Source organism: Tetrao urogallus (genome assembly GCF_951394365.1).
Source record: "Tetrao urogallus genome assembly, chromosome: 8".
NCBI classification, from domain to species: domain Eukaryota; kingdom Metazoa; phylum Chordata; class Aves; order Galliformes; family Phasianidae; genus Tetrao; species Tetrao urogallus.
Window position 1 is genome coordinate 7,663,378 of NC_136821.1, and position 22,323 is coordinate 7,685,700.

Consider the following 22,323-nt stretch of genomic DNA (forward strand, 5'->3'; position numbering starts at 1 on the left):
GGTTGGTAATAATGTTAATCTGAAAGTAATTCAAATGTAAAATAAAAGGCGTCTTGCCTTAATTATCTGATCAGGAGCAGCTAAGCAGTCTAATTCCCTGGAATAATCAGTAGAATAAATTTGAAGCCATAATTTAAATATTTATTCTTTGATGCTAATCTATGACTGAAGTCTGGAGAAAAGTTCTGTTGTTTTGCTTGCACACCACACCTGGAGCAGCGTGGTGCTCCTCCCCCTGTGGGTAACATGCAGTCTAATTGCCTCCAGATGCTCATGCTGTTAAAGAACAGTTGCTGCCTTGCCAAGAGAGTGCCATTGTTCAACTTTTCCTTGATTTTCTTCTTGTAATGCTTCTGTTCAGCTACATTTTATTTTCAATTAATTGCCTAGATTAGCTACACAGAATGTCTTAACATATCACCTTTGTAATTTTGAAGGAAGTAAAATAAAGCACATGAAGATAATTTTGAGATAGAAACTTAATGCCTTATCTCTTTTCCTATGGGACAAAACTTCATCTTTGAGCCATATAAAATATTCTGATGGCTGTTCCACAGTACATCAGAATTCTTTCCAAGTTACTATGAGGAGTGTTAGTTGATTACCTGTATCAGAAAGGTAGTTTGGGTGAGTTTGAGCTGTAGGACTGTGTTTTCTGTTTGCATCCTGGAGATAAGACAGTTTCCTGAGACATCTTATCATCTAGTCCTGCTTTCTACTTCTATATAGTGTGCTCTGACTGTGCCAAGTGGGATGAGAACCTGCTGAATCAAGATAAGCACTGTCCTGGTGATCTGGTGCACTGGAACTGTTTGCCTAATTCCTGTTTCATGTGTCTTGTACATGTCCACTCCAGACAGTGACATCTGCAAGAACTGAATGCCAAAGGAAGTTCTGCCAATGTTTTCAAATGTTAATGCCAAATCTCTGTTTTCATATCTGTGTTGATTAGAGGCCTAAACTCTCAGCATTTAATTTTCAAATTAGGGAGCATGATTATTTTCTGAGAACTCTGGTAGTGTGGTAAATAATGCGAGTAATGAACACATATGAGAACAAAACCTCTTAAATGCTTACATTTCATAAATTAAATTGAGATACGCAGGATTTATTATTTCTGGGCCAAAATTTTAATGATATGTGTCACTTTTGAACATGAAATTCCAGTCCAAAGTCCAGGCAAGTGTTTAGTAGAAAAGAAAAAAATATATAAGTTACTATTTTAAGTTCACAAAAAAAGATTTAAATGAAATCAGCAAAAAACACCCTGATATGATTTACGTATTTCTGGTTGCATGATCTCAAGTACTAATGATCTTCATTGAATCAACATTTATTGTCATAAATTAGAATGACACACCTGCTGTTCACACATTAAATATTTCTGTGAACAGAAAATTGCCTACCTTTGTTTATTTTAATAACTTGGAATATTTTGTTTGTCTTTCGGTGGTTACAAAGGCAAGTCCTCTTATTATGTTGTTCAGTGACATTTGCCTGCAACTAAGTTTCTGTGTCCATTGTGTGTGAAGCAAAACTCTCATTACCTCCAGTACAGCCTGGATGTTAACAGCGATGAGTTAAGACTCTTGCAAAGATGTTGACTTTCATGCAGTGAAATTGAAACACGTGGTAAAAATCATGCTGAAGAGAGCTAAGATTAAATGGACTAAAATCCAGCTGAATTTTTTATACCTTCAACCATAGTGACAAAAATGTATTAAAATCATCTGTGTTGCATACAGATGTATTATTGTTCAAGTTTATATTTTATAGTTCTAATTTCACTTTCAGTGGTAGCATTAATTTTGCAGTTAATGACTGCAAAATAGAAGAGAGCAGGTGTATATTTTTGAGCAATTTATATTTTTGCTGGTTAATAAGCATTAATATTTCTAATATGATTAAATAAACCTAAAGCAATTTTTAAAAAAATCATTTTTTGGCTTTACTGTGGGCCACATTCAGTACCATTTGTGAATGAGCATGTAGTCCGTGGTGCACCAGTCATGGAAAAAGAATTAGAGAGTCATTCAAATTAGACTGGGTGGAACTAAATGTTTTTCTAGTTGTTGCATATCATGGGACAGTCCAATAGGCAATAAATATTATTTTTGTTCTTAGATTATTCTCTCCCTGTACTGACCATGGCCCAAGGTTTCTGATGATCAACCCATTCTTTATAGGGGAAGGTTTGCTTGTGTAATGACTAATGAAGTAATTTTTTCTGTAGTAGCGAATACAGGAGCAGTACATTTGTTTATTGCTGTTTTCATTGGAGTAGAAGGCTTATTCTGAAGAAGTGAATAGTTCATTAAAAATTAAGGAAAACGGAGGACCAAACTGGAATGTTATTTGCAACCATTATATTTCTAAAAATTAGTATTTAATGAGATGCTATGAATTTTTGTTTTGAGACATTATGTATTGTCCTCTGATTTCATTGGCCAAAGATGGAGTCAAAATATGTTGGTAAAGAGTAGCCAGTTCTGAATCAAATGTTTGGTAAGATCTGTGTAAAGCTGATTTGATTATGTAGATATATTTATTTCTCCTTTTAAGTGGCTGTGAATACTTATGTATACTTATGAATGCTTTCCACAAAGCCATCTGTAAGTTTGTGCACTGGCAAATAATCTGGCTCTAAACTATCTTTGCTTTCATGCGTTGTTGAGAGGTTACATTGCATAATGGTTATGCTCTGTATCCTCTGTTTTGATTATGATCTCTTCAATATGAAGCTTACTTCATCCTTTACCGGAGTTGGCACAGTTTTCATGGATCAGCTCACTGAGACGTGTTTATGGGGGCAAGTGGGGCTGAGCAAGCTGCAGCCTTGTGGCTGCTGCTGAGACTCATCTTCTACTGTGTTAGGGATATAGTCACTGGATTTTAATTGTCTCACTTGTTGGGCTTGCCTGTGAAGGTCCCAGTCACACATAGAGCACCACAGTAGGAGCAGTGCTGAGCTGTCAGGAGTTTCAGAGGCATGAGAAATTCACATTTCTGTTGCAGGTTGAAATGCCCATCTTTACTTGAGAATTGTAATTATACAGAAGCAGAGAAGCGTATAAATCTTCCTACCTTGAAATCATTGTTTATTATCCAAAATGCAGCCCTGCCAAGTCTGTAATCTGTGTGAAGTCTGACCTGGACTACGCTTTCTCCTCCAAGGGAGATCTGCTCCTGTCCCATCTGACTTGTCCTTTCAGTACTCTCAGCAGAAGGGTCAGCTTCCAAGGCTGTCATAGAAGTGCTGCTGTACTGATAATCTCTCTGGGGAAGAGCCTGGGGTAAGCTGTGACTGAGGCTGACAAATTGATCCCCGATTTTCTTAATAGTCCAGGGACATGTAAATTATTTGGACAGCAGCTGAGTGAGTCTGTTGCCAGGCTGGTTCAGTAATGAGCCTTGGTACAATGCAAGATAGCAACTGGAGATCACCTTTTTTATTCCTGAACAAAAATGTTTCCAAAGAGTTGGGGAACCTGAGCAGCTTTGTGTGATGCTTAGGAGAAGATGGACTGTTCTGTACTGATTAAATGGTATCTCTCTGTTCTGTGGTGACAGTGAAACAGTGTCAGAGGAGGGGAAAATCAAATAATTTTTAATTTAATTTTCATTATTTTACACCTGTGAAGTATTTTGCGTCCTCAGTACAGTAGCTTTTCTGATTTGAAGTCTTTATTTACTGTTTGCAGAGAGAACAGCAAAATAAAAGTGCTGTAGTGAACCCAGTGGACCCAGAAGCAAACCAGGTTTGCTTTGCCTGCATCGCACAGTGCAAAAGCCATGATGTAGCCACTAGGAAAGCTCTTTGTCACAATTACTGTCATATCCCCTACTCTTGCTCTTGGTTCTGATTTACTGTTAATTGCATTTCAAACAAACTGGAATGGACTAATAGACTCAAGTCTATTACCCTGGATTTTAACACCATGAAACCACATTTGGTGCTTTCTTCTGTGGTGGGAAATGGGTGTCTGTAACATTTTCCTTGCAGTAACGACATATACAGCTGAAAATTTCTGCATTAAAAGAAGTGCGGTGTTGAAAGGATGAGGAGGAATGATAGAAATAGTCAAATCTCATGCTTTTGTCCAAAAGCTGATTGCTGTTTGAGTTAGATAATTACTTCCCATTTATAGTAGCACACAATTAGATCTTTGCATTTTCATTTATTTTTATTCATTTCCTTTGTAGTGCTTTGCCCAATTATTCTCTAAACTTCTATCACTTATGACAGGAAATGAGTTATGGCATAGCTCCTGTTTTCTTTCAACTTTTTGTTATTATCTCCTTATATAATGTGAGAGCCAGATGTTAATCTGCATGATGAACTGACCATTTCAGAAAGTTGGAACTTAGCTGTAGCTGTGTCGTTCCAAGAGTGCCCTTGAAATAGAGAAGTGAAAAAGACTGTACTGGAGCAGCCTGGATTTGGGAAGTCTGAGCAAGTAGGTCTGTGTACAGCTGCTGCACTCAACCCTAAGCTGAGTCCCAGGGAAACAGAAGAGAACCATAGCAAAATTTCTTCATCCAGGAGAAATAGCAGAAATATGTTTTATGCCATCCAGCAGTACTGGAGAAGAAATAGGTCTGGCAAGCTATTTCTGCTCTCTGCCATAGAAGACAATAAGATTTATTAAGTTACCAGTGAATAAATTGGTAAACTTTAGGTAAAACTTGGAAATTTCCAACTTGCAATGACTTTGTGTTATCGTAGCAGTACATAGAAGAGAAATGTATCTTTTTCAGAAATCTGGATATGATGGCTAAATTTTGTTGTGACAGTTAAGCTAACAGAACACTAGAGTTTCATAGCATGCGTGTGGGCTGAGCCCCAGTAAAGTCTCTGGAACAGAGCTATACTCTGTGATTGGATGCATTTCACATTATCTGTCTGTCTGTCTACTTTCAGTATATAAGGAGACAGACTCTTTAGCATAATCTGTTGTGATAAGACAAAGGGAAATTGTTTCCAACTAAAAGGGGGGATTTAGATTGGATGTAAGGAAAGCATATTTATGATAAGGGTGGTGAGACACTGGAAGAGCTTGCTTAAAGAGGTGCTGGATGTCCCCTAATTAATGGAGACATTCAAGATTGGGCTAGATCAGTCTGTGATCACATGATGGATCTGTAGGTGTCCCTGTTCATTGCAGAGGGGTTGGACCAGATGACCTTTAAAGATCTTTTCCCACTCAGACAATTCTGTGATTCTATGAAGATAAGGAAAAGAAGAGACATTGGTAAAGGATGGAGATTTTAACTGTCCTGGCCCATCCAAATGGCTGATTGCTTTATTCTGGAGTTTTATGCAAATGTCCGCACTCCTATGTTGTGCTCATTGGCCCTTTCTGCACGAATTTACAATATACAATAAAGTGTAATTTAAAAAAAAAAAAAAAAAATCCAGGTTTTTTTGTTTTTGTTTTTTTTTGTTTTGTTTTGTTTTGTTTTGTTTTGTTTTTAATATATATTGCTGAATCCATCAGTATTTGTCTTCACATTAATAGAAGTGCAGTAACTGGGAAGCTGACCTTCTCAGCAGAGCTAATTTGGTTGTGTCTGGAGGGATGCTACTCTACATCTGCTGCTTCCATTTCTCTAACTACTGTGCTAGAAGATCACCTGGTTTTGGATTATAAGGAAGTGAGAAGTAGAAGGCCCGTGGAAGTCAGGAAGTACAGGAATTAGGTACCTGTGTCTATAACACTGCAAACTGTTTTGAATAAGGTATTTTCTATGTAATGAAAGACTAATTCTAAAGACAGGAGATGTTTTACATTATAACACGACTGTGAAATAAATGTTCTCCTCAAAGCAGCACTAACAGGAGACTAAACTTTTAGAAAAGAAGTGTTCAGGTGACATGTGATTTGTGTGGCATATTGGAATTTCATCTGTATCTGTAATATCTTTGTAAATGACTATTTTATTTAATTAGCACTTAATTAGAAAAAGATTTGTCTAGCACCTCCTGTTCATTAAATCAGAAAGCTTTCTCTATTTTAATTAGCACGACATTTTCTATAATCAATTTAATGAAATACCATCTGCAGTTCTAATAATACTGTGTACAGCAAAGGCTGATTGGCATATGTTGACAGCAAAGTAACAACCTTTTTCTATTTCAAGAAAAGGTAAAATATAAGAAAAAAGAGGAGTGATAAGCTGTTTTGTGCTGCAGTGTATAACATTATTTAAACAAACAGAAACTCAGTACCTTCAGTGGGAAAATAAGCTTTTGCAATTTTCACTGTAACACTACCAGTAATTTCAAAATACTGCCCTGAAATTTCCTTATTAGGTATTATAAAGCATATCTTCAGTATTTGCGGTGTGCATTTCCATCTCTTTTCTTTACTTTTGAAATGTTAGTTACACTCTTAATACTGTTCTATTACCTTAATATCTGATAGTTTCAAGTATATGAGACCTTGCCCCTTTCAGCCTAGTCTGTAATTTAGATTACAAGAGGAGTTGCTTAAGTTCAATGACATGTGAAATGAAAGCCTATACTCATCAAATAAACCACCACGGTTCAATATTCTGCTTTCAGAAAGCTAAATTTGTTAAAAGGCCACATAGACCCTGTGCCAAATTCTTCTGTTGGCTTAATTCAGGGTTTGATTTTCAATGATGATAGTATAATTCAGCTTGGAATTTAGTCTGTTTTTTTTTCTTCCTCCAAATAACAGAATTGTTCATTAGAAATTAAAAATAATTTATTTTAGTTAACGTGAACTTGTATGATGCTAGTTGGAAAAGCAAGTGTTGCAAATGAGCCCTGTAGCTTTTCAGTTGTGTTGTCAATTCAGTAAATGAGGGTAAAGAAGTTATTATAGAATTAGCTAAGATGGGGCTCATGCTGCTGGTTAAATAAAACAAGTTTTGTATTTTGTGATATTTAGTTAAACTAGGTACTCTAATTCTGATGAAAAACTTTAAACGTGATAGATGCAAAAAATCAGGGAAGATTTTTACAGGCATTGAAATCCCTGCATACAAGAGAATCACTTTGGTAAAGCATCCTCAAATGGACCCTGCAGGTAAACGGATCTGCACACTGCAGGTTAGGAAGTGGAAGGGAGAAGGAAGGCAATCTGTTTTGTCTGCCTGGGAACAATTTTTCTTCTGACATGGGGGGATTTCCGTGCTGTGACTGTGAGCATTGTAGCAGGTGTACACCCACATGGATTCTCTGAACAAGGCTGCACCATTAACCAACCCCAGCATCTCATCGGCAGCTGAAATCAATATTTGATAGCTTGTAGGAAAGTGGAGTAGAAGGCACAAAAAGGAGACAAATTATGAATCGGATGAAAAAATAAATATGCCTTGATCCCATAGGCAGTCAACCGAAAGACAACCACAAGGGCTTGAGTTTTTATTAAAATGGTCTTAACACAAAGCTACTAACAGAAGTTATATTGGTCCTGTATTCCCACAGATTCATTGCAAAAGGGGATGAGAAAATCAGTAGAATTAAATTCACAGATTCCAAGCCAGAAGTGATCATAGCAGCCATCTGAAATAAACCTTTAATATTTTTATCCGCAGTCAGACTAAACTAATTCTTGACATAAAGATATAAAGTGTGAACCAAAGGAGATAGATCACTGACCGGAGTAGCCTATCTTTCTTATTATTTTTGTTAGTTGATACCATTTTTGGTCCTCCTAATGTGTTTTCCATTAATACGGTATAATGTAAACTTTGGAATCACAGCGTCATAAAAGAAGGCAAATGCTTCAAAAAAAAAAAACCCAATATACAGATTCTTAGTAGTTTCCTCTGTCAAACATAGTCCTGTCAAAATTTTTTTGGCAAGATTTATACCCCATAAAATGCTGTCAAGTGTGAATTATATTGCTAGCCTGTATTTTGTAGGAAGAATCCTGGATTTATTGTGCTGCTATTTTATTGGGGAATGATGTCAAGTTAATTTCTGTAAAGACCCTTGGTTATCTTTCTTCACCTTTTAATAGTGCAGAACTATTACATGTGGGACATTTTCAACGTGTTATTTGTGTACATTGCTTAGGGAAGGTGGCTTGAAATTATGTGGTGTTCTTAGAGGCTTCCTCACATTCTGCTTAGCTCAGGACATTATGCCTTCTGTTTTAGTGATGTCCTCAGATAATACAGCTCCTCAGTGCTCTGTTTTCTGCATGGTACTATTCTTAATTCATTACAGATCAAGCATTCTTTGTTTCTGCTCCTTTGAGTGACTTTGAGAAGTGCTGGGGATCTCTGAACATCTATATCACAAAGATACCAAGATAATAAATCAATCTGTTTGAACAGGCAGTTAAGGACTAGGTATTATTTTCTACTGTAGACTTTATGACTCTGGTTCAAAGGCGAATTAGAAGCAAATATGTTTACAGCTCTTATTTGCGTCTAGGTTATCAGTAGAAAAAATCATCCTGTTTTGTGGCCATTAACTACCCCATTATCCAGCCTGAGAAGTGCCCTGCAAGCTTTGACTGGAATAAGACTTCAGTATAATTTGATATGGTTACTTTTGAAGATTGTATTTATTCTTAGAACTTGTGTGATATTTTGATGGATTTTTCTTATATCTGAGAGTCTCCAGGCATTTTGCAAACATTCATTTAAATTTATGCACTTCAGGAGTTAGCAATTGAATCCAGTATAGAGATGGAAGCCAAGGTTTAGTGAAAGGTGTGATTATCGTCCACTAACATCTGCCTTTTAAGGGGTCTGACTGTCAATTTTCAATACTCATAATCTAAATAAAATATCATTCTGAATTGAAAACAAAGGCCTTGGTTTACATCATTCACAGTATCTGCAGTTCCAAATGCTATTTCACATTATGTGAGAAGAACCCTAAAAGCCACTTAGTCTTGGTTCTGTTAGTAACTTTAATGCCAACTTCTTTATGTGAGTGAAAATGTCTTGGTAGGATTTAATTAATAAAACACAAAAAATCCTGTTGAACAAGAGCTGATGGCACGTTGGACAACTGGAAGATTAGATGATTGAAAAGGAGTTCTATTCTGATATTGTTTACAAGGGTTGATAGAGATAAGACAACTGGGAATGGTTTTAAACTGAGACAGGGGAGATTTAGGTTATAAATTAGGAGGTTTTCACACAGAGAGTGGTGACACACTGGAACAGGTTGCCCAAGGAGGCTGTGGATGCCCCATCCCTGGAGGCATTCAAGGCCAGTCTGGATGTGGCTGTGGGCAGCCTGGTCTGGTGGTTGGTGATCCTGCACATAGCAGGGGAGCTGAAACTAGATGATCAGTGTGGTCCTTTTCAACCCAGGCCATTCTATGATTCTATGATTGTTGTTCAGGCTGGAAAGTGCATTAGGCTCACCTATGCACCATGCACTGTACTATTGGAAGATGAACACTGATCATTGTTGGTGGATGTTTAGTGTTTCTCATTTATATGCTCCATTTCTTACACTCTGATTTGTCCATGACTGGGTACAGCTCTTTGTCTAGAGAACTGGTTGTTTTTTTTTGTTATTATTATTATTTTTTTTAATGGTATTTTAATATTGCTTATAAGTGTGGTCCTCAAGGAATTTTTAGTGCTGTCATACCTGAAAACACATGCATGAAAATCTAAAAGTTGCAGAAATTTAAATGTCCTGTGGTAGCCAGTAACCTGAAATCAAAATAACTCTCTACAAAGTGCTGCCTCTTATCTTTCAAATGATTTTTTTTAATGTTTATTTTGATATTAAAAAGAAAAATCCACATTTCCTAAGATACATAATCTTTTTTCTTAAACAGCAGCTCTGAAAATCCTGTCCTAGATTCCATCCACCCAATCCCAATTCCCAGCCACAATCTGAAATAGCTTAGTGTTCTCTTTAAATGAGGCTTCATTAATTTTACAGAATGTACCAGAGGACATTCACTAATGCTATATATCTGGAGTTTCTGTGCAGTCAATTAAAATGTAGCTACATTTTTTTTCTGAATAAGTGAAGCATATTTTTTATGATAGCATAACCTTTTTCTCCAGTCATATTTACTTGCTTCTTCATACAATTCAAATAAGTGTAATGAATTTCTTAGGAATTAGTGCGGATTAATAAAGTTCTTCTGTGTTTCCTTTAGGCTTAATTTAGAACTTTCCACATTTTTATTGAATAAAAAAAAAGTTCTGCTTGATTAAATACAATTTTTTTAACAATAGTTTTAAATAAAACACAGAACTAGCCAGTGCTCAATCTCTTTTCAGAAACAGTGATAAATTTTGAACTGTTTTTTTTTTATCAGGGTTTATGAATTTATTGTATATTATCTATTGTACCATTGCAGCTATTATTATGAATAAGGTAGAAAACCTTTTTTTTGTAAGAATGACAATTTTTTAATTCGTATCTTTTTTTCTTTAGCTCAGGTGTATTTTTTTTTTCTTATGTAAACTTCTCAAGCAATCTGTAAAAAGGGGAAAAAAATGCAAGGCTTTATGACACAGTGGTTTTATGTTTTACAAACATATCGTTTCAATCCTTTCTAGCAGGCCACTGAGCTGGCGATCTGATATTCTGTGGCCTTGCACTCATCACAGAGATCACAGACTGTCTGCAGATATTGTACATATCTTTATCACCAGAATTGCTAGAGATATAAAATAGTACAGAGGTTTTCTTAGAAGTGCTTCCGAGGAGATATGGGACAGTGGTGTCCAGAAAAAGGTTTTTTGCAGAACTTCCCTTTGGTAGACAGCTTTTGGTATACATAGTGACAGTGATTTCTAGGTCAGAGTATTTTGTTTTGTGGTTCAGGGTGTTACTTCATTCCCATCAATCCCAATGGATATGTTCTTATCACATAAAATGTTTCTTTTTAAATAAAATCATGTTTCTGAATGAAATGAACGTACCATAGAGCATGAACTCATTAAGCTCATGAGGCAGGTGAACATTGAATCACAAAATGGTTTAGGTTGGGAAGGAACTTAAAAACTTAAACAGCATCCAGTTCCACCTTCTGCCATGGGCAGGGACATCTGCCACTGCATTATGATGTGTGCAGTTCTTCTCTCAGTCTTGTTTGCATATCATAATAAAGGTATTTGGATGACTTCAATATGCTGTTTTTCTCTGTTGTATTATTTACTCAATGTGTTTGTTAACTGTTAATGCCTTTGTTGTTGCAGATACAGCAGTGGTGTATAAAGATAGGAATGGACATGTTATTGAACTGAATGTAGAAACAAATACCACTACATTATTACTGGAAAACACAACTTTTGTAAGTAACACATTTTATTTCTTGCTGGAAGTCTGCTAACTTTTTTCCTGTAACAGCAGTGAGAGAGTACAATATTTAAAGATTGCAGAATATATGTTTGTAACCTAGAGTAGGATATGTATAAATGGAAAGTATAATCCATTCCTGTCAGTGCATGATTTCTGGCTTGTTATTTTATTCAACCTACATGCAAATAATTAATTGGTATATATGTTTTTGGCTGTAGTCCATGTTTTGTTCAGGCCATTTGAAGGATTGTCCCTGACATATCTGTTAGTGGATCTAGCTGTGTGCAACATTTCATAAAATAGGGAATTCTACCCAAAATTTGAAAGCTTTCTGTTATCAGAAGTGGGGGAAAGTGTTCAAAAAATCATATGAAGATTTTCCTTTAAGCAATTATGCAGAGGAAGAAAAAAATATTTCCTATTCCTGGTAATCAGAAGTTTAAGCATTCTTTACTGCTTTAATGGCAATTGGATGGCTGAGGATTTCTCTTTACCAGTAAATATTACATTCATGAGTAGCTTCAATATATTTCTAAGCAGCAGTTAATTGCTAAAAAATGTTACAATGCTTAGTTTCCATTTTCCTTTGCTTGGCTTGGGGCTGTTAGTCTCCGTGATAACCTCTTACATCCTACCCTGTAATTCCTGTTTGTCAGGACTTCATATTGTGAATGCATTGCTTGCCAGTCTTTCCTCCTATGTGCTCTGTATGGACCACTGACTGTTACTGCTTGTCCCTGTATTGTCCCTTGTGTGAAGTAGTTTCCACCTGTAGACCAAAAAAGATTACTTTTTCTTTTTTTCTATCAGTGGTGTTTGACAGGGGCTGATTTTATTTCTGGTGTGCTTTTGGCCTTTGCTGATACCAATTCTTCATTTCAAAACATAAAACCCTCAGTGAAGTTTCCTTTTAACTCATTGAACCGGAAAGAAGAGAGCAGAAGTTCAGGAAAGTGAACTTGATCCTGATATCCCAGGTCCATGTAAAGATGAAGGAGAAGGGAGGAGAAAGTTGTATATTAAGGTAGAGTGTGCATAAGGCTCCTTTTGTGTAAGCTGCCCCCCATCCATATGCTGGGGTGTGCCTCACTTTACATCTTAGCCCAAAAAAGACTGTCAGGCACAATGAAAAGTGAGTGAAAAGGTGAATTTCTGTGAAGTACAAACAAAGAAATATTGGAGAAACATTTTCCCTCTTAATTCTGTATATCTGTGAGTGCTTGTCTGGCTAAGTGGAGGACTCACTGTGTTAGGCCTATACCTTCAGTGTGTAACTTAAATGCAAGCAGCTACTTGGACATCTCTGACTATTAAAGATAAATTTAATTACAGTTCTTGAGTTTCCTCACAAATGAATGCATACACTTTTGGCTGCAAGTGTTTGGCTTACACTATGTAGTGCCAGCATGAGAAGCTGTTCAGCCTATTATGCTAAACCAGCCGTGCCAATCAGTGATGAATCAGTATGGACAAACTGCTTCACACTGTGAGCGTTTCGTCTTGTCAGAAAGTTGCTCATGTTTTTTTATGGAGCTGATTCACACTTAACTGATACAGACTGACAGAGCTCTCAACATTAGATATCTACACTTCATTAAACATGGGAAACTGATCCAAGATGGCTACTGTTCAAGCAACCATTGAATGATTGTCTATGGAATAGAGCCAAATAAAAATGTGTGGGGTTTCTTTTTCTTTTTCTTTTTCTTTTTCTTTTTCTTTTTCTTTTTCTTTTTCTTTTTCTTTTTCTTTTTCTTTTTCTTTTTCTTTTTCTTTTTCTTTTTCTTTTTCTTTTTCTTTTTCTTTTTCTTTTTCTTTTTCTTTTTCTTTTTCTTTTTCTTTTTCTTTTTCTTTTTCTTTTTCTTTTTCTTTTTCTTTTTCCTTTTCTTTTTCTTTTTCTTTTTCTTTTTCTTTTTCTTTTTCTTTTTCTTTTTCTTTTTCTTTTTCTTTTTCTTTTTCTTTTTCTTTTTCTTTTTCTTTTTCTTTTTCTTTTTCTTTTTCTTTTTCTTTTTCTTTTTCTTTTTTCTTTTCCCCTCCCCTCCCCTCCCCTCCCCTCTTTTTTTTTTTCTTTTTGTTGTTGTTGAAGCTCCACTCTGTATGGAGTGATAAGCTTTCAGTGTTAAATAAAGTAGATTCCAGACTGCCCAGGGAAGTGATAGAGTCACCTTCTCTGGAGGTATTTAAGGAAGGGGTAGATTGCAGTACTGAGGGACATGGTTAGTGGGCATGGTGGGAATCTTTGGGGATGTACTTGATAATCTTAGAGGTCTTTTCTATTCTATGATTCCGTGTTACAGAGCCAGGCTATATGTCTGAAAGCCTTATCTTCTAAGGTCCACTGTCCCCAGATTCGCACTTCTGAATGTACTCTTCCAAAGTTAGACACCTGGCTCATTAATCAAACATTTTCCTCACTCATTGTCACATCTGTTAAATCACCAGTGCATAATTAGAACAGTGCTGGTTTAACAACTCTTCAGAGCTGTCTTATTTTAATGAATAGTATTGTGCAGATCCAACATAAACAGTGGCAATACAAGTTCCCTTCTTCTGTGTTAGAAGGTTTCCATTGTGGAACAGTCAGCTTTAGATGGGAATTATTAACTTGCTTTTAGTCTGTATTCCCTATCCTGTTTGTGTGTGCTCAAGTTGTTCAAAGCAGGGGCAGGTTTTTCTTAGTAATGTCCGTTGAAAACAGAACTGCTGTGATAAACTCCTTGTATAGGGAAAAGGGGCTAGCAGTGATATAAGGGAATTGCTTTTGAAGCATGAAAAATATCTGTTAGGTTCTCTGGAGGTCTTAATTTAAAGACGTTTTCTAAACCACATCTGTATGTATGTATTTGTGTAGTGCATCTTGTTCAAGCTGTCTAGGAAATAGTTAATAACTAATAAATAGCTGCTATTTTGAGCCAGCAGTATATGAATGTTAACAGCTGGAGGCTGGGCAAGTCTTCTGTTAGATAGAGCCAAAAAAAGCCCGCACATTAATCACTGTATGGCATCCTGATGTTTGTGATGCTGCCTCAAGACGTGATTACAATATGTTCTCCATCATCTGTTTGAGGTGCCTATCACCAGGAGTATAAGTGACATGCTTACCAGTCAATTAGCGCTTAGCAATACTTTATTGCACGTTACAGTTCCAAAATAAATGACATGATGCCACATTTAGCTAAGCAATTTCAGTGTTTAACAAGCATTTTATTTATACCTTTTGCTGTCACAAAGCCACGAAGAGCAGGTTGCCAATTCACCCACAACCTACCTACAAGGCCTGGATATTCTGGGTATTCAACCTAGCTATAAGGCCTGGGTATTCTGCAAGGGGGAGAGCTGCGTGGTTTCTTTTGCTTGTTGGAGTTGTTTGTCTGTACCCCTGCGATGCTTCTAGGTCTGCCTCCCTCATCAGTTTTATAGTCCTACAACCCAAAACAAAAATTAAAAAAAAAAAAAGATGAGAGGAAAAGTGTATGGGACTGTGTTCTGTTGTGGTTGTTTCCAGATGGAGCTGGACTCAATGGATTCCTATGAGTCCCTTCCAACTCAGAATATTCTCTGATTCTATGAAGTGTGTTTTAAGACTCCTTTAGAAATTTTGTTTCATTTATTTCTCTTAACAAAAAAGAATAACTGTGATAATGATGGATGTATGCAAAAATATTCAGATGCCAGGCATGCTCCCTAACAAATGCTTAGCCAGTAATGAATGTAGCACAACTACTTAAGGCTTTCCATTTTAGATGATGAGATATATTTTGAATAATCAAATAAGGAGCTTTTGATTTGTGTGTGATACCCAACAATGCAAGTATTACTGTTTTCAGCTTGGAAACTAGAATACGGTCTTGCATCCTAACAGGTTTCACCCAGCTATATGCTTTGGACTCTTCTAAAACCCTGCCATTCGTGACCAGGTTTCCCATTTCCCATCCCAGGATTTCTCTGCCTTTCCACAACTCTCCTCAAACTCCAGGGGAAACTGCATCAGAGTGTGCAGCAAGTAAATCTTACTGAACTGCAAACCTGTTTTTCAGTGGCTTGCTAGGAGCATACCCTAGAGCATCATATTGTTGTGTTACTGCGGGCCATCTTTTACACAAGGATGGAGAGGAAAGGATTACTTCTTGCTGCCTGCCAATTAGTGGGTGGCATCAGAAGGGTGAGAGAAACAGAAGCCTTGGCTCATAAATCATGATTAGGCTGTGGCAGCCCAGCTGTGAAAACTCGTAGAAGCTTTGCAGCCAAAGGCAGAGAATGAGAGTTTTAGTCCGAACAGCTTTTAGCAGGAACTATTTTGTGCTGTTATATACAACACTGTTCATAAATACCCCTTCTTGTTAATAGTTCCATTTTGATTTTTCTTTTTGTTTTGTTTGTTTTTTATCCCCACACATCCTTTCCTCTTTTGATGGGAAACTCAGTGCAGCATCTTAATGCAATTACAGCTCCTTTGTTGATTAATGTAGGTTTAATTGCAAGAGTAGCTTACATGCTTGTATTTTAAGAGTCTTGCATAAGAGATTAATGAAAGATTGAATAATGCTGAATGCATTAAACAACATTGTATTATATAATCAAACAAATATTAAGAATTGTTACAACAGTGGACACTTTAATGAACCCCACTTTTGCTAAATAGGTTGTAATGAATGCTGAAAATGTGATGTCATATTTAGCAATGTATGGAAAATGGATGACAAATTTAAGAAGGGAAGACTGTACAGGTGAAATATAACTAATTTACGGATAACGATTTATTTGTTTTAAGTATTTTATAGTTGAATAGAGCTGATAGCTTTTGTAGGGATTTTAGATCTCGATGTGGCAAGAGCAAATGTGAAGGAGATAAAGAAAATGAACTTTCCTTCTGCCTTTCTTCTGTCCAGGTTTGAAAGGGGACATGGGTGTATATATAGGGCACAGTGCAGACAGAGCTCAGTTACCATCAGTCTGCTATCCAGCTTATTCTGTGCAGTGATGCAGAGGGAAACGAGCCCTGATTCTGCAGCCAGGGACCAGGCCTAATTAGCTGCATATCTCCCTGTTTCAAAGCTTATTTGTCCAGGGCTATAGTTCTTACAAATCAGGCAAAGAAAGATAAACATAGAGGCAGAATCATAAGGGACAGCATTTAGATCTGTTTTTTTGAATAAGGCTCAACAGCTCCTCACAAAGCAAGGAGCTTGAAAAGTGGCTGATATGCAGACATGGCATTGGAAGAAGCATTTTCCAGATGACAAAAAGATGCCTAAGGCTTTTTTAAATTTTTTTCCCCCCGCTGTTTCCAATATGATGTTTTTTCATTACTTTCTTTTTCTTCAAAATTCAAAACCACTCTTCTCCTGAGAAGAGAACCAATCATTAAGGTCAAACTCTTGACAAACTTCTATTTAATAAATAAACATATCTATTCCCTGTAGCAAACATCCCAGTACACAATCTCCCCAGGGTTTCAGCAACATACATCTAGTTTCCCATAGAAAGGACTGCAGTTTTCTTTTAAATCCACCACGTAGTGATCTTATCACCTCAGTCAGTGAGTTGGTTGGTGTTACCTTAGGCACCTATACAGGGAAAAAGGGGAATCTGTCTCTCTTTTGTTTTAGTCCATTGATGAATTCTGAGTTTATTTTCCATGGTGGACAGGAGGAATGGTTATAATGTGCTTTTTCTCTGTTTTTGAACTAGAAGGGTTTATTCTATGCACAGAAGTGCTATTTCTGAATTTATTTCTAAGATTGTCTGAAAACAAAAGAAAAAAAAAGTTGTAACTTAAACCCCTCTGAAATTCTGTTTGAATTGAACATTTGATTCCTGGAAAGGTTGACTGTAAATCCAGCTTTAAAAATAGGTTAATAATGTTTTTAGCGCAATATCAGTAAATCAGCATTGCTATCAGCTTTGGCTGTGCAAACTTGTTTTCTTATGGCCTAATTTTTATTTTCTTGGTTCTTAAGTGGAACATTAAAAAGTACAAAATAGCTTTATGGTTTTTTTCACGAGAATTCCATTACACTGAAAACTGTTCTGCCAAAGCCATTCCCTGCAATCAAGAGATTATGTCTCAGTGGCACTGCGCTTATACTGTGTGTACAAGGTTTTGCTGGAAGCATACAAAATTTTGCAGTTGAGCACAAGCTGGATGAACAAAGTCATTTTCTGTAGGATTCAGATTAGTTTAAATCCCAAATCCACAAGATTCCACTTGGATACAGAGTATGAGAGTAGCTCCTGGTGGTGGTGTTTCAGATTGCCAATACTTTGCAGCTGAGCTAGTCAGGTGTTAGCATTAATTGTATCACTTTTGTGGTGGTATAATAAGTAACTGAAGATTTTTATTAAATGCTGGAAATGTTAAGTGCCACATTCCCTAAGAAAGAATTGGGATATTTGCCTGCGTTGCATACTGCTTATGAATGAGGCAGTAGGGACAATAATTAATAAACTGAACCAAATCTGAGAATTTTCACATCTAGAATATTTTCAGTGATGTGCTAAACAAAAGGCACGTTGTCCATGCATTTAGTTTCTGGTGGTTATCTCATGAGAGGTTCTTTGTATGTGGTGGAAATCTATTCTTTGTACTTTATAGATTAAAAATTTCCTCACAGCCTTAGAAGATCCTTTTGTCTTCTTGCCTCAGGACAGCTGATTTATCTTCATTCTGTTTGCTATTGCGCACAGTTTTTTTCTCCAAAAGTTACTTTTTCCTTTTGACTGGATTTGGGTAATTTGGTTCTAGTTATGTTACATACTACAGTTTAGATTGTATGTCAAAATGTTGCATCTTCTTGGCTTATTGGATGATTAGCCTTATGAATGAATTGGTCTGTGATTTCTGGTTTGTGTACCTTAACCCCTCCCATTTATCTCTTTAGATTAGCAGTGGGATTAGGCTAAATGTAACAGGATGCCCAAAAAGCAAAATCAGAAAAGGTCTTTATATGTTGTTCTGCAGAGCTATTCATACATTTTTCCTCATCTCGTACCTGTGTGCTTCCGTTAGTTTTTCTATACTACTTCTTATTTTAATTCTTTTACTTCTCCCTTCCCCTCTCATTCTGCAGATACCTCAAGATTCATTAAAAATTACTTCCTGCAACACACTTTAAAGCACACTTATCTTTCTTCTACATTAGATGCATTAAATTTTTTTCAACATCAATGTTATCCTTTTATTGAGTTACAACCCTGAATTCTATTGGGTGTCATGTAATCTTAGCTAGATATAAAACAATAATAGTTTTATATTGGTATTTTATGTTCCACTTTACCTTCCACTAAGCATTTTACTTCCTATAAGAAAGAGGATTTTTCTTTAGTGCAAACTGGCATGCAAAATGTTTCTGTGTGGTGTTGAAAGAAACATAGTAAGGACACAGTGCACATCTATTCTTTGTAGTAGTAGTAGTAGTAGTAGTAGTTGTGCATTATCTTTATAGCTTAACCAAGTGACGGGTCTCTCATGTAGTCATTCCTGATGAACACACCAACCAAAACACCTTCCCTCTTCCTTTGAAAATGAATCGGTTTTAATTGCTACCTTTAAGCTTAGTGTCTGTAATCATGACAAGAAAAAAAATTCATCAGCTTCTGAATTTGTAATTGGTCTTGAAGCCAGATTCATGTCACCACTCTACTGACACCTGCAAATTAGACTAAGAATTATTGCAGTCCATCTTTTGTGTAAATTAAGGTTTTCCTAATCAGAACTGTTATGAATGGAGAATTATTAAATTAACTGTAATTTGGAAAAAAGTGATCTTTCCTTTTGTGTACTCACTTTTATTGTTACTTCATTTGTAGGTAACTTTCAAAGCATCGAGATACTCAGTTTCACCAGACTTAAGATTTGTTCTTCTTGCATACGATGTAAAACAGGTAAGCCAACAGTTCGTTGGTAAATAATCATTTAAATTAAAAAGCAGAAGCCCTTGTTGTTTTGTGTATTCTGTATGTGACTCCACGTAACACAGTTTGAATCAAGTACTTAATTTCTCTTTCCATGACTTTCTAATAAAATGATGGTAACACATGTATTTAAGCAGAAATACTGCAAGATTTTCAATTGAAGTAAATTGCTCTGACTTCTCTGTAGTGTTCTACCTGTTGTATTGTGGAGGTTTCATAATCCTTAAACTCTTACTAGCTGATTACATGAAACCCAATATGAAATATTCTAGAGGTATCAGTGTAAAATTACTCATTAACTTGAGACTAGATCCAAGTAGATATTTTTCTACTGATTCTGCTGGATTCATCAAACTTTTCTTATAGCATGTATGGACAGATCAGCAAGAAAGAGGTATTGTTTGGTTCACTGGTTTTGTTGTGGAGGGTTTGATTCTTTCGTAAAAAAATTCTTTCTCCTTGCTGTTTCCCTTCTTCATTGTTCCTTATTATGGAAAGAGTTCTTGTAATCTTTCATAATAACTTAATTTCCTTATTTGACCTAGTGAAATTTTTATTTTGAATGAGTTTGTTTAGGATTTTCTTAGCAATATAGGCAATAGAGAAAAATGGAAAGTCATGAAAATATCCTCCTCACTAGACTTAAACGCAGCAGGGTCAGTGTTGAATCTGTCCCTCAGTAAATGTGATCCACTGACATCAAACAGCAGTGATGGTGGTTAGCTTTGGATGGGGGTTGTGATGCTTGTTCTGGAGTCCTGTGACTGATCTCATGGTTTTCAAACCAGAACAATGTTTACATGCTCTAGAAGTGATAGTGGCAGTGCTAAAACTGGTTAATAGCATGCTGTTGTCAGCTCGATCCTCAGTTCTTGTTAGCAGTAATGCCATTGAATTTTCTCACGTTCTGAAAAGAATCTATTCCTTAAGGTAAGAAGGAAAATTACCAAAAAGTGTAGTCCACTTTCAATACTTAGTAAAGTTACTATTGTGAATATGTGGTAAAAAGCAATTTTTTTAATTTTTTATTTATTTTTTAAATATTCTGATTCTTGAGAAATTTCTTAGGCTGGTGAGGCACTTCCATGTTTTCTCAAAATCCTGGGGGGATAAGGTGTACAATGCCTTGAGAAACCTCTGTATGTCCGTGTCATTATTTCTTGTATCATGAAGGAGTAAGATAATGCTCTTTTCCTGGATTGCCTTGTGTTTTTCTTCAATCAGAGCCTGATGTAGTGATTCTGGAAAAGAGGCGATCCACTCATCTTTCTTTTTCCACTTGTTCACCACCACTCATTAAATCAATTGTCTATAAAGTTTAGAAAAATAAACTTTGTAAATAAATTGGAGATTTTTAAATAACTAGCAGGAGAATCAGGGGAGACTCTTTCCTCAGAAGAATGCATTTGAGTGTAGGACGATACATTTGAATATATCTTCTTACAAAAGTGAGGATTTGCTTCTTGTTGCATATTAAAACACAGTGGATTTTAAGGGGCAATGGTTTAATACCCTGTAAAAGGAACTGCAAATAACTTGCAGGCATTTAGGTGGCATCTCTGGAAGTTTTAATAGATCTCTGGACCTGTTTCCCTCTGTTTGTCACTTATTTTTCCATCTTTGTTATGGTTTAGGTGATTTAATTGCACTGTAAGATATTTGATGGGTTTTCTGCTCTTACTGAGTATTGAGGCTTTTTTTTTAATGATAATGGTTGTTTACATACATTAGTATGTGTTCTTTGTAACATACAGTGATGCAGCTGGAACAAAGTTATTAATCAACAGTTTTATGAATAAGCTAATGTGCTTCAGCTGAATGGATTGAAAATAATAGAGGCAAATGTTTCTTCAAGACATTTTTTCATGGAATCAGAAATAAGGTTATTTTGATGTTTCGGTTAAAAATAAATGTTGAGTTAAATTTAGTAGTTGAATATTTATTTTACTATTGTCAGCATTTTCTTTAATCTATTTTATTTTATTATTATATTATTTTATTTTATATTATTTTTATTATTATATTTATTTTATTATTATATTATTATTTTATTGATGACCTCGATGAGGGCATCGAGTGCACCCTCAGTAAATTCGCAGATGACACCAAATTGGCTGGAAGCGTGGATCTGCCTGGGGGTAGCGAGGCCCTACAGAGGGATCTGGACAGGCTGGAGAGCTGGGCTGAAGCCAATAGGATGAGTTTCAACAAGGCCAAATGCCGGGTCCTGCACTTCGGCTACAACAACCCCAGGCGACGCTACAGGCTTGGGGCGGTGTGGCTGGAGGACTGCGTAGAGGAAATGGACCTGGGGGTATTGATTGATGCTCGGCTGAACATGAGCCGACAGTGTGCCCAGGTGGCCAAGAAGGCCAATGGCATCCTGGCTTGCATCAGAAACAGCGTTGCAAGCAGGAGCAGAGAGGTGATTGTTCCCCTATATTCAGCACTAGTGAGGCCGCACCTCGAGTACTGTGTCCAGTTTTGGGCCCCTCACTGCAAGAAAGATATTGAGGCCCTGGAACGTGTTCAGAGGAGGGCAACAAAGCTGGTGAGGGGTCTGGAACACAGGCCATATGAGGAGAGGCTGAAGGAGCTGGGAATGTTCAGCCTGGAGAAGAGGAGGCTCAGGGGAGACCTCATTGCTCTCTATAACTTCCTGAAGGGAGGTTGTAGTGAGCTGGGGGTCGGCCTCTTCTCTCGTGTCATTAGTGATAGGACCAGAGGGAATGGTTTCAAACTACAGCAGGGGAGATTCAGGCTGGACATGAGGAAGTATTACTTTTCAGAAAGGGTGGTCAGGCACTGGAATGGACTGCCCAGGGAGGTGGTGGAATCACCGACCCTGGGGGTGTTCAAGGAAAGGCTGGATGTTGTGTTGAGGGACATGGTTTAGTGGGAGCTATTGGGAATAGGTGAACGGTTGGACTGGATGATCTTTTAGGTCTTTTCCAACCTTGGTGATTCTATGATTCTATGATTCTATGATTATGCTTGAAATAGCTAACTTTAATTAAATTTGCAGTTGTTTCAGCACAATTAAGAATGTCCTCTATGCATAATGGCACATAAATCTGCATGAAAATAAGGCATCTTTGAGTACAAAACTAATAATTGAATGAATTATTTGAACCATGCTTAGT

At 36.6% G+C, this 22,323-nt stretch overlaps 1 protein-coding gene across 1 annotated transcript in view; it reads left to right on the plus strand.

Moving 5' to 3' along the window:
- The window catches only part of DPP10 (dipeptidyl peptidase like 10), a gene marked incomplete at both ends in the record, with an annotated part of 196,804 nt that overhangs the window by 93,424 nt on the left and 81,057 nt on the right, over positions 1-22,323 (plus strand). Inside the window, 2 exons of the mRNA XM_079538808.1 lie at positions 11,164-11,258; positions 19,076-19,150. Coding sequence (XP_079394934.1) covers positions 11,164-11,258; positions 19,076-19,150 — 170 coding nt within the window. The remainder of the gene's footprint in view (positions 1-11,163; positions 11,259-19,075; positions 19,151-22,323) is intronic.